A 13,572-nucleotide genomic window follows, 5' to 3' on the forward strand; every position below is an offset into this window, starting at 1 on the left:
TCTTTAGTAGAAGATGAGAGAGCCTCATGAATTGTCCTAGGCTCATCATCATCATGCGGAGCTACCATAAAAGCTTCCCCTTCAATCTCAAAACGACGACGGGGAATACTTTCACGTGTGCTTCTACGCGGCTGAGGTTGTTGTGATTGATTGACAAGCGGTGTGCTCCCACTCGGATTTAAGTCCCTTTTATCATTTGTAGGAGCTTGAAGAATTTCTTCCTCATTCTCAACTAAATTCCTTGGAGCACTTTTCTCTTGTTCCACAATCTCATGAAGTTCTAAACTCCTGTCAACCTCACCTCTATTTGGAAATTCATTTTTAATGAAGTCCACATCTCGTGATTCAATCTCAGTTACACTTCCATCAGTTTGTTCACCTATTAACACATACCCTTTAGAGTGTTCTGAGTACCTTATAAAGATACACTTCTTCCCTCTAGGGCCTAATTTCTCATACTTATGAGAAAGATCATGAACAAAACCCGTTGAACCCCATGGCCGCAAGTTACTCAAATTGGGTTTCTTGCCGGTCCATAGTTCATATGGAGTGGAAGTTACTGATTTGGAGGGCACTCGGTTAAGAATGTAGGCAGCAGTCAAAAGTGCATCCCCCCAAAAAGAAATTGGTAGGTTTGTTTGCGCCATCATTGACCTAACCATCTCAAGCAGTGTTCGATTTCTCCTTTCCGCCACGCCATTTTGTTGTGGCGTACTTGGCATCGTTAACTGTCTTTTGATTCCTTTTTCATCACAGAGCCTTTTAAATTGCTCAGAGAGATATTCTCGTCCTCGGTCAGTTCTTAGAGTTTTTAAACTCTTATCTACTTGATTCTCAACCATTCTTAGATATCGCCTAAAACATTACAATGCTTCAGACTTATGGGAGATTAAGTAGATATGACCGTAACGTGAAAAATCATCTATAAAAGTGATGAAGTAGACACCTCCGTGTCTTGCCCTCACACTCATTGGACCACAGATGTCTGAGTGAACTAATTGCAGTGGAAAAGATGCCCTAGTGGCTTTTCCAAACGGTTTTCTCTTAACTTTTCCCACTAGACAATGTTCACACGTGGGCAAGATGACCTTAGCGAGATTGCCTATTAGGCCTTCTCTAACTAATCGAGTCATTCTATCTTGCCCTATATGGCCAAGTCTAGCATGCCATGTGTATGAATCCAAATTATCAATAAATGAAGTAAGAAAAGCAATAGATTCATTTATATTAGAATAAACCAAATCCAATATCATAAAACCGTCTTGAAGAAAAGCATTGCCATAAAACACATGGCCCAAATGAAAGGAAACATAATTGTTTTCAAAAACAATCCGAAAACCAAGTTTTAATAGAGTGACAACTGAAAGTAAGTTTCCTCGGATCTCGGGAGCGTATAGCACATTGTGGAGAAAAAGAGTGCGGCCACCCCGCAAGTCCAGCTTGTAGGTACCAAGTCCCAGTACCTCCACGCTAGCTCCATTCCCCACCTTGATATCACGGCTCCCAGTTGGAATCCGGCGATACTCCACAAATCCGACTCTATCTCGCGCTATGTGCTCGGTCGCTCCTGAATCAACAGTCTACAAAGGATAGGAGTCAGCAACCATCACATGGCTAGTTACAAAAACAATGCGAGAAAAGTCAGAGTGTACCTTCTTCGGCTCAGTGCAGTCACGAGCGAAGTGGCCAATTTTTTCGCAGTTGAAGCACTCTAATTTTGACTTGTTTTTCCCGCGCTTGCCCCTCTTGGTGCGCTGAGAAGTTCCTGACACTTTTTTAATATGTCCAGCAGCCACTCCATTCTTGGACTTTTTGCGCTTAGGCCTTGATGCCTTGCGCGAACCAGCATTAGCCACATAGGCCATATGATTGGGCTTAGCAGCCTCTAGGCGCTCAGCCTCCAATTCCAAATGACGCGAGATATCATCAAAGTCTTTGATATTCTCGTTATGCGTCAAATTCTGGCTCATGTTCTCCCAAGAATTCGGTAGTGATCTTATCACTGCCTATACTTGCTGTTCATCTGTCAGGTTGTTTCCTGCCGACCTAAGTTCGCGGATCATAGTTGACATAGCCCTAAGATGCTGCTTCATCGTATGGTCAGAGCGCATCTTATAGGAATCGAACCTCATGGTTAATCCACGCAACCTAGTGGCTGAAGTCCCACCAAACTTCAACTTCAAAGCCTCCCACATGCTTTGGGCAGTGTCATAAACCTCGAACTCACACATTAGATCATTGTGCATGCTGCTTAACATAATTATGCGCGCGCACCGATTTTTCTTAGCCCATTGGGTATAGGCTTGTTGATCTATCTTGTGTTGTTCTGAGTTCCCTTCCTCAGGCATAGTAAGGGTGTGAGATAAGGCCTCCAAGACCTCTTGCTCATCTAAGACATATTGAATCTTGCGATGCCATATGTCATAGTTTTCTCCATCTAATTTCTCCCCTTTGTTTAAGTCGGCAACAATATTTTTGGATGTCATTTCACTACAATACGCAAAGAAGGGATATTACTCACACACCTAAGAAATCTGCCGCGTCCTTTCAAGTTAGAAAAAGAATAATTTAGACATGTCGCAAGATCAAAAAATCGCTAGGCTTCAGAATCATCTCTTGCGCCACAATATCCAATTATTAGATTTCTAACTCAATTCCTGCGCAAATTTTAAAAAACGAATATGGGAGAATTTATCATCATGAATCTCAACCATACTCCCACTATCTTAAGTAGTCATCTAGGCCTAGTCACATGTAAAGACATAACTTACTAAAACCGCAGTAACCTTTTGGGCCAGTCTACAAGGACAGCTACCTAGACCATAGTAACCTGTTGGGTCAGTCTACAAAGACAGCCAGACTACAGCAACCTGTTGGGCCAGTCTACAAAGATGGTTCATATGAGACCATTACAGTCCATTTTTCTTATCCCATCAGTGCATTTACAGTTCTTACTGGGGCCACTGTAGTCCTTTTGGCTATGCAGTGCATTTACAGTTCTTACTGGGGTCACCATGGTCTTTTGGCTATACAATGCATTTACAGTTCTTACTGGGGTCACTGCAATTCTTTCAGCCTATCATTCACATTGACAATTCTAACTAAGACCACTTAGTGGGATTTTCTATTTTATCACTAAAAGAAATAAAGACTAATGTCTAAACATTTAAGTCTAACATTCATAGATGATAAAATAATCATATTTCCACATGTTCAATACACACATACATGTTATCACATTTAATCTCAAAATTAAATAAAAGATCACATGTAATATAACATTATGGAAAAAAAATAGTATGAAAACAAATATTCACATGTTATCACATTTAATCTCATAATTGAATAAAAGATCACATGTAATATAACAATATATCTAAACATATATTGAATCATGCCAAAAAAAATTTTATTTAATTTTTTTATTTATTTTTTATTTATTTTTATTTTCGGGTTTAAAAAAAATACAGAAAAAAAAAATTATGGGCTTAAAAAAAACAGCCCCTTCCTTTTGTTCTGCTTAAACCCAAAACAAAGTGGCCCAAAGGGCCCAAGCCCAGCCCGGCCCACAGAGGATAGATGACTAAAGTCATCTTCTTCCTCCCGCGAGTTACTGTTCACGTGAACAGTAACTCTGAAAAAAAAAAATTTCAGCTGCTTCTTTTGGACATCACCGGCGCCCCCGATCACCGGAAATCGCTTCCAAAGGAAGCTGGGTGCTGCCGCAGCACCTAGGTGGTGCTGGCAGCACCTCACGGTGCGCGCTGCACCCTGGCGCAGCACCGCTGCACCGAGCCGGTGCTGCTTTGGCACAGCACCTCACTGTGCGCGCAGCACCGAGCCAACGCTGCTCTGGTGCGCGCAGCACTGAGCCGGCGCTGCTCTGGTGTGCGGCTCTGGTGCTGGCAGCACCCCTCAGGTGCGCGCAGCACCGAGGCGGTGCTTGCAGCACCGTCGTGGTGCCCCCACGATGCTCCGTGCACCGTGGGCTCCAGTCGGTGCATGCGGCACCGTGGTGCGCGCAGCACCATTGCAGGGGTGCCGCGCAGCACCCTACGGTGCGCGCTGCACCACCATGCTCAGGTGGTGCGCGCTGCACCACCAGGTGGAGGAGTGGTGCGCGCTGCACCACCGTGTAAGGTGGTGAGCGCTGCACCACTGCAGCGGCTTCAGCCAAATAAAAAAAAAAAAACTTTTTTTTTTTTTTAAAACTGCAACACCACATGTGTGAAAAAAAATAATCACAATTTACATGCATATTCCAAAAAGAAACTGGAAGCAATTATAGTACACGCTCTGATACCAATGTTAGAATGCACAGCGGAAAGTACCTCAGGCTTAGCTTAAAGAAATGCTCCACAAGTTTCTCCAGCGCGACAAAAAACCAAGCGTTTTCTCTTAGTGGTAAAGTGTACTACGTAGTTATAAAACTAGAGTAACACTTAATAAATCCACAGCCTATAAACTATTTCAAGAGAGAACAAGTGAGAGAGAAATTTTCACTATTGTGATTGATGCATCAATATCAAAAGGAGGGGGGCTATATATAGCCCCCTACACGGCCAGCCTTCAATACGCTGGAAATGCATGGCTTAAAGCCATGCGTTTACCGGCTGTGTAACGCATGGCTTTAAGCCATGCGTTATAACGCATGCAACCAAAAGGGGGGTCTGCCCGTGTGGGCGCCCCCTCCATTTAACACTTTCATACTTCAAATTTAGAACTTTTGTTTTAAGATCATGTTAATGGAAACATCAATTATCTTAGCAGATAATATATTCTTAAATCGGTATGTAGAGTAAACTATTCACGTCAATTAAATAATATGATTTGATTTATATGATTTGAATTCTAGAATTTATATTTCAAATCAATTATATTATATAATTATTTTATTAAATATACTCTACACACTAATTCTATAATATTTTTTATTATTTTAAAAGCTTACACCAATCAAAAATTGATTAAATAATGTGAAGGTAAGGAAAGAAAAAAAGGAAGATAATTGTTTCAAAGAAAGTATTGTCTTGATTTTTCTAAAATTTGTTCCATTTTGGCAAGTTGTTTGAACATCGGGGTACGAAGTTAATTAAGGTCAATAAGAAAGAGAGAGCCTAACTACTTTGCTTTTATGGAAATTGAGATACTTTATCTCTATAATTTAAATGAAATGATATATTCTACCAAAAATTTTAAAAAATATTATTATAATATTAATTTTATTTTTAAAATTAAAACAATTAAATTATTTATTATATTTTATATATAAATTTTAAAAAATTATAATAATTATAGTTAATTTCGTGTAGCGAGGTTGCTCTCTGCAGGTTCCGCCCACCACCTTAGAGAAAATCGTACGCGTTACGCTAACTGGTTGGTTCACGTGGCGCAACCGATACCACCATTTTTTGAAATGACAGAGCCGTTTAACTCCAGATGGCCCCACTAGGGTACGCTCCCTCGTACATCGTACGGAGAAGGAAGGTTCGACGTTCTTCCTCGGCCGTAACGGTCAATGCCACACCCCGATTTTTTCTTGGCAACAGGGAAACCTACTGTGTATCTGAGGTGGACTAAAGACGTGTCTGCATGATAATTTATACTGAATCAAACACGTGGCAGTCAAAGAACATAAGTAGACAATCAGTTGCTTATGAAGAAGGGAATTAATAATATTGTTGAATAATTGTTCATAGTCCCATCCAAGGAAGAGTCAGAAAGAGCATTTATACCATTATACTATTTCTACAAAGTTCTTATTCCCAATTTATTTATTGTATGGAATTATTTAAACGTTCTTATACTACACAATATTTATATTACATAATTTAATTTATAAAATTTAAAATTTAAAATTATATTATATTATGTAGATGATGTATAGTTGATAACTTGATTTGTGTAATAAAAACTTTTAAATAGAATTATTCTTATTGATTTATCAAAATTAAAGCTTATTATAATAAGATGTTGGGTATACTTTCTTTATCTTTTACATAATTAGCCAACCATGATAAATTATAGTTATATAAGCAAATCAAACTTTATTTGATCTCCTATATAAACAAATATTATTATATATCCTGAACCAAAACCATTAGTCCCACTTATATTTGCTTAGATTGGTGAAACTTTTCAAACCAAAAGTTTGTTTGTCTTAGTACCACTATTGTAAGATTTGGGAGAAGATCTAATGATAAATTATCGTAAGAATACTAACCTCTAACCACCTTAGATTAAGTATTTGCAGAAATTGATAATTTCTGGATTGTGAACCTTTACAAATTTCTATATGAAAAGTATTGGATAAAGGTTTTCAATAAATTTTTATTTACGTTAATGAATGTGAATGATGAAGAATCACATGACATTATATATAGATAGGCCAAGACTCTTATTCACAAATTTTTAACTGTTGTTTCCTTTCATCAATAAATGTAACTGATCATTTTCAAATGAATAGTATCTTTATTTTAATTTTCAGAGTTTAATACCAATAAAGCGTGTTCTTTCATTCTCTTACTTAGCTTACATGACAGTCATTTAAAATCATTTTGATAACCAAAACTGAATATGACCACAATTAAAACTACTCAAACAATCGAATAAATATTTTATTCCATCATGTTCTTGACAAGAAAATATATTTTTGAGATAAAACAAATGGGAAGGTCACATTGATTAAACTTTTCACATTCAATAATTATATAACTTATTAAATATATAAGCATGTTTGTCGATAGGCCTGATGAGAATTATATATATGTTGTTTTAGAGCATTATTAGTGAGCTAAGCATAATCATATTTTGGCCAAAATTTAGTTAACTTTCACAATACACATCTACATCAAACTCAATACTTGTACAGTAAATTTAGCCATTCCCTTTTTAACTGCTGGCCAAATAATTTTTTGGCCTTAAAAAAATTCTTTCTGCTTGTATCTTTTCAAACGCACAAAATCACAAAACACATCTCCTAGAACATAATCCACATGCTTTTTTCACTAGCCACTGTTGAAAACACATCTCCTATGACTATTTTTTTTTTTTCCTTGAAATTGGATTCTCTGAACTCTGTGAAATAAGCTTTTTAAGCAATAATATAAAATGATCTATATGAACCCTTCTTTTTTACGTAGCAAGAGATAAGAATGCATTGATATCGCATAAATCATAGATTCATAGTTATGATTGTGTTTTTTGACAACCATATAAGAATAATATAAACGTTAGAAAATTAATGTGTACTTTAATTATAACAAATTAAAATTAGAATTAAAATGAATGAAGATGAGAAAGTTGATATTTTAATAGAATATCAATAATTTAAAAATTTTGTTATTTGGTGTTATTGAAAAGTTGGTAGCTAAAATTATAAAAGTGAAATTTCTAATTATCAAAATTTGGCCAAAAAATATTTTGGCTTAGGCCACTACTAATGCTCTTAAGACGTGCAAGTCTCTCGCATTCTCTTTAAAAGAAGTAGATAAATATAAGATTTACATTAAAAAAATTATTTTTTAAATAATAGATCCTAATTTTTTTAAAAATAAAATATTGTATAATATATGATTGTATTTAGCATTATTTATATTCAATATATCATTGATGTAAAAGTCTTTTATAATAATTATCAAAAAATATATATATATTCATACTTAAATTTTTTCTATAATTATAACTGGTCGTATAATATATGATATCACATGAACGGTTTATAGGAAATGTAACTTTTTAATGATGCAAGCCTTTGAACTAAACGTGAAGAATTTGGGCCAATATCTACGCACGTATCGAGTATTTTTATTAGTATGTCCTTTTCAATTTTCACATACGCTATTGTACCTAGCTTTGGATGAAATGAGCTGGGCCCCAAGTGTGAAGTACTAGAACCAGCATTTGAAGTTGCTGGGAAGGATCGAACATGCAGATGAGGTCGTTGCCGCGTGGCTTTAGGCTCCATTAGCAGGATAATAAAATTATCACGTAGACTCGATCGTACCGCGCATGCGCATACATGACCCATGGTGGGTAAATCAGAGACTGGGTCCTTTTGTGTTTGGTATTCTAAAGGCGCGTACGTGTTCCGTTCTACCAATTTCTTCGGCGAAACAACGTGCGTGGTTTCTTTTTTATTTATTTGAGCATGACCTTAATAGCACAATATTATCAGTTACGAATAGATAGAAAAGACTTAATTACATCGTGAAAAGTTAAATGAATTCTAATAATTAAAAAAAGAGAGGACATAAATAATAAAAATTTTAATACAATTATTTTTATATATTTTTTACGTATTATATTAAAGTGATTGACCATAATATTTTTTTAAAATAAAATAATTATTTTAATCAATCACATTATAAAATATATAAAAAATATAAAAATAATTATACGTAACATAACTTTATAAATAATACAAATCTAACTAATTATTTAAAAAATAAATAAAGTTATTATATAAGATTTACATATTTAAAATATATATATATATATATGAGATTTACATACATGAGAAGCAAATATCATATCCGCCAATCTATATCATGTAAATGTAAAAGTATTTATTGCATGCCAAACTCTCTGGTCAACAAGGGTAAAGACATATTCTTGCCTTTTGTTGCCTTACTTTACTTGCTGTCGGCAAGGATAGCTTAACCTTAGTACGAACTACGAGCATGCGCCTGACTCTGTCATTCCAGACATGCAGTACCCCTCACATCCAAAGTCAAACTCCGAAATCACCCACCAATTTCTCCTCGGAAAACGTTAAACTTACTTTTTATTTATAATTTGTATATAATTATATAAAAAGAATAATATTATTTTAAATTTTATTTTAACTTTATTAATGATTTGATGTGTTTAAATATAATATAAAAATATTATTATACTTAAAATTATTTATAAATTGTAAACAGATTAGTGGTGTATAATTACCCTTCCGCCCTCAACTCAGGAGGCTGCCCGCCGAATCTGACGATAATCAATTCACTATTATTTGTATCTCTTTTATCAATTTCATTCTCTGTGTTTTTATGTAACATCAAATAATTATAAAAAAAATAAATTAATAAATAATTTTTTTAATCATTAAGAGAAATATAATAAGAGAAATGATTTTTATAATCGTGATTGTGCAAGTGGCGTGTAGTCATTTTAAAAAAAATAAATTAATATGGACCTACATGAAAAAAAAATTAACTTTTTAATCGTAGACCCCACTCTTTTTTAAAATGATTGTGTAACGTTTATAATTTTACGACTGTATGTAGCATTGCTTATATAATAATTAAAATGAGTTGATATATAATAATTCTCAATACTTATATTTACTTGTTTAATCTATTAATTAACATGTAAAATTAGAATGTCAAATCTTAGATTTTAGTATTTCTTAAATTATACACCCACATATATATATATATATGTGTGTGTGTGAGCACTGCTATATAGTAACTCTATATCTAATACATTAGTGTAAAATAATAAAGAATAAAATAGTAAATTTATATATTTTAATAGTATGAAAAAGTGTGAGGCTTAGATTTTCTGTATATATGTATATATATTACACGGAAATACGCATTCATATACCCGTTGCAATCGCACGCACCGTTTAAACCTCGCCGCAGCCAGTCATGATATGACCGTTCCTTCGTCTGACTCTTGACTTCCTCGCTTCTACGCTTGCTATATAATACTCGTTTTTCTTCCCAAAACTGCTGCAGCGAACACCTCACAGACGTACTGGTTTCTCATCCTCCTATTCCTTCCTAACTTTCTGGCCCTTTTTTTTCCCGGTTTTTGCGGAGTCTTCGAGGTTTTCCACTTAACACCCATCGCCGAAAGAATACTAGTACTATATTTTCCACAATCAAAATTAAAGCCATTACCAGGGAGGTTTTTATTTTCGGATGAAAGAATCTTGCCGGAGTAGAGTTATCCAGGATGTCAAATATACCGACCTCACTCTCTGAAATTTGCCTCACTCTCTCCCGTCTCACCATGTCCGTCGCCGACCCATGGCCTTTTTCTTGAACCCCGTCGCCCGCTAGAGAAATACTTCTCCCTCATAAGAACAAAACGCCCATTTCATTATATTCACCGTCACCCAGAGCGTACTGCGTACGTACGTACGATGAGAGAGTTCAGAGGCTTCAAGCTCGGGAAACGCCTGGTCCAGGCCTCCAAATGGATCGCTCGTAAATCCCGGATCCGACCTAAATACCATCGTCTGAACCCGCCGCCGCCCCCAGCAACGTCGAGCAAACCCAAACTGAAGCACATCTCGAAACTCATCACCTGGGGCCAGCGTTTAACTTGCGGGGCGAAGACTCTGTGTTGTAGCAGACCCGGGTCGAATTACATACCCTTAGGGCTTGACCCGGTCCAAGAGAAGAAGGTGACGGTGCCGAAGGGGCACCTGGCGGTCTACGTTGGCCAGGAAGACGGCGACTTTCGCAGGGTTTTAGTTCCCGTGATTTACTTCAACCATCCTCTGTTTGGTGAGCTTCTGAGGGAGGCCGAGGAGAAGTACGGATTTCAGCACGAAGGCGGGATTACGATCCCCTGCCGGATGGCAGAGTTCGAGAGGGTCCAGACTCGTATAGCCGCCGGCAGCGGTGGTTCCCGGCGGCTGACCTGGAAGCGCCACCATTGAAAGAGACATAGGGAGAGAGATTGTGCGGTGGTTGAACTGAGTTATGATGACGACGATAAAAGATTCCAAACTGATTGTGATGATGATGTTTTTGAATTTTGTTTGTTACAGCAGTGCTTCGCTGCTTTAGACAGCTTACTTTGTTTTACTTTTCCGTTGTTTTCTTTTTAATCTTTTTCATACGTGTTATGGTGGATTAGATTTTTTTTTAGCAGTGATGGACAGGATTTTAGACGTAAGTAAATATATGATTTATTTTAGTATATTGTTGTTGTTTTTTTGTTCTTTTTCTCTAGAAATAGACATTTATACTAATTATACAAATAAAAAAAATGCTGATAAAATAAAACAACTATTGATCAATACGAATAATATTGTACGTTGGTATTTACCTTTTGAATACTTAAAACTAATTATTTTAATTTAAGCGGTCGAATTTGTATATATAGGTGATCAAACGTCGTCCACCAATATAATAAACTTTCAACTACCATTAATTACAATGGTTTTTTTCAGATAGTTTCATTTTCGCTCTACTCATCCTAATGGCTACGAGTATATATTATATTGAGCGCTCTATAAATAAAAGAATTATATAAAAGGAAATTTATAAACTAATCATATAGTTTTATGTGATTTTTTAGACCTATTTTAAGATAAAAGTAATTTTATAATTTGACATATCACATCAAATCATGTCATTTTGTGAGTTTATTTTGTATAATTTATTTGTAGTTAAAGTATTATAAATCAAGAAGAAATATTTTTTATAAAGTAATTAAATTTGATGGAGTCTAGTCAAATTTTACGTGTATATATCTTCTGGATCTAAGCCCGATTGATTTAAATTACATGCAAGGAGGAATCATTTAAGCTGAAATGTTAGAAATGTCCACATTGGAGTTGCTCTTGTTATCACCTTGATGAAAACATCAATACCCAATATTTCAATCCTCATATACACAAACAAACATAGTACTACTGTTTTTTTTTTTTTTTTTTCCCTCTTAATTAAAATAATAACATTAATTAATGTGTATGAAGTTAAGGAATATGGGAAACCAACTAATTAAATAGTTTTCGATTAAAATTAATGATCTCTCGATATTTAGTATATTTTAAGAGTAATAACAGTACCAAATGTAATCACAATATTGACCATATATAATTTAAAGAGAATCTTGTCCTTCTTGATCGCGCGTGTAATAATGTTATACCATGATCAATATTTTGATATTTTTTTTCTGAAGTCCTACTTTTCTGATTTCATGTTGTCCATAGGAGTCCCTATTATCCATGATGGACAATATTCTTTTTTCCTATGAAAAAAATGGGTCGATTATTCAGTCGGAATGGGTGTGCCATTTAAAGATGTATGGACGAAAGTTTTCAACTTCTCTGGCCTCTCTCAAGCCAGTCTAAATCGAAGCACATCATTCAATGTCGTGCCAATTAAGTACTCTTCCTCTCCCACAACTTGTTTATAACGATCAATTGCAATTTGCATGGTCCTGCAAGAATGATGATCGGAAAAATAGAATAATTTCCACGTAAAGCGCGCGTTGGTTGAAAGATTCACAGTCAATGGTATTAATGAAGTTGGGTATTTATATATATATATATATATATACCTTTTTTTAAGTGTATTTTACCGATCGATTGGAAAACATGCATTATAATAATAAGCTTTGTCATAGTAGGATGTGGGTCGTATTCAAGTTGCATAATTACTTCCATATATACAATGATCTTAGAAATTAAATTTTCTAGCATATGTGGCGGAAATATTAGGATATTGTGGGTCGTAATCAAGTTGCAATCACGCACAATGTGCGTCTAATAAATTTCCATAATGAAGGCATGATGCATTAGCGGTAGACTTGACCTTTTCATGAAATGGTCCAGCCCATGCAGGCACTAATAATTATTTGCCTATCGTTTTTAGTAATTTATAATATATATGCAAATGTTCTTTGCAGTAAAATATTTCTCAAACCATACATATATACATATATATCTTTATATATAAAAAGTACCTATGAAACGAATTTTTATTGTTTTAACAGAAATTTGTTGTTTTATTGTTAGTTTCATTGTTCCCATTAAAGTTAACTCCGTTTATTAAATCTGTCTAAATTCATTTATTATCTTGTATTTAATTTCTTCCGTATATTTACGTCTTCTCTTTAATTTCATTCATTCGTTTCTCTCTCCAAAATCAATTTATCTAGCACAACGCACGACCTAGGGCAAAATCTGTCTAGATCTACAACGACACCAACAAAAAATACTCGAATCCATCATGATACCCACCACGCACAAATCTTCCGAAAATTTTGAAAAAAAAAATTCTGACCTTTGAGATGCACGACAATGGTGGGTTGGTTCAGGTCGTGAGGGAGAAAGAAAAGTCGGTGTTGGTTGGGGAAAGAGGGTATGGCCGATGGATGGAGGTCTAGTGTGCACGTGGATGACGGCGAGCGGTCGTCGATGGCGGATCTGAGGGAGGAAAGAGAGAAAAGAGATGAGAGAAGCCGTCCATGCGAGGGAAGAGAAAGGGGCATTAGGCCTCGAGCTGGGGGTGGAGGAAGAGCTCGATGGTGGGAGAGATGAGCAAACAGAGAGGGAGAGATCAATTTGAAGGAGAACTGCTCACTGAAGGATATAAATGCGACGGAGGCTCGGCCTGAGGATGGCGTGACTAAACAACGGCGAAGAAGCACTAAGGAAGAAATGTCGAGTGGCCTCCATCGAGAGCAGTGGCTTTGATGGTGCACCCTCTTCTCCCCCACAACCTCCTTTCCACCACTAAGGCCCAGGTCATTGAAGAAGTCGGAGTCAATGGACAGGCTACAGAAGTGGTGACCCATCTGTTTGACTGTGGGCTTGGCAATGGCGTTGGACTA

General features: G+C 35.9%; 1 protein-coding gene across 1 annotated transcript; it reads left to right on the forward strand.

The window, feature by feature from the left end:
• The first annotated feature begins 9,712 nt into the window (after positions 1-9,712).
• On the forward strand, positions 9,713-10,950 carry LOC122290748 (auxin-responsive protein SAUR36-like). The gene has a single exon (XM_043098366.1). It carries the CDS (start codon positions 10,145-10,147, stop codon positions 10,664-10,666), a length of 522 nt encoding a protein of 173 aa, XP_042954300.1. The 5' UTR covers positions 9,713-10,144; the 3' UTR covers positions 10,667-10,950.
• The last annotated feature ends 2,622 nt before the right edge of the window (positions 10,951-13,572 follow it).

Source organism: Carya illinoinensis, chromosome 13, assembly GCF_018687715.1.
Source record: "Carya illinoinensis cultivar Pawnee chromosome 13, C.illinoinensisPawnee_v1, whole genome shotgun sequence".
Taxonomy (NCBI): domain Eukaryota; kingdom Viridiplantae; phylum Streptophyta; class Magnoliopsida; order Fagales; family Juglandaceae; genus Carya; species Carya illinoinensis.

Coding starts and splice junctions, on each gene's coding strand:
- LOC122290748 (XM_043098366.1), top strand. CDS start 10,145: ATGAGAGAGTTCAGAGGCTTCAAGCTCGGGAAACGCCTGGTCCAGGCC.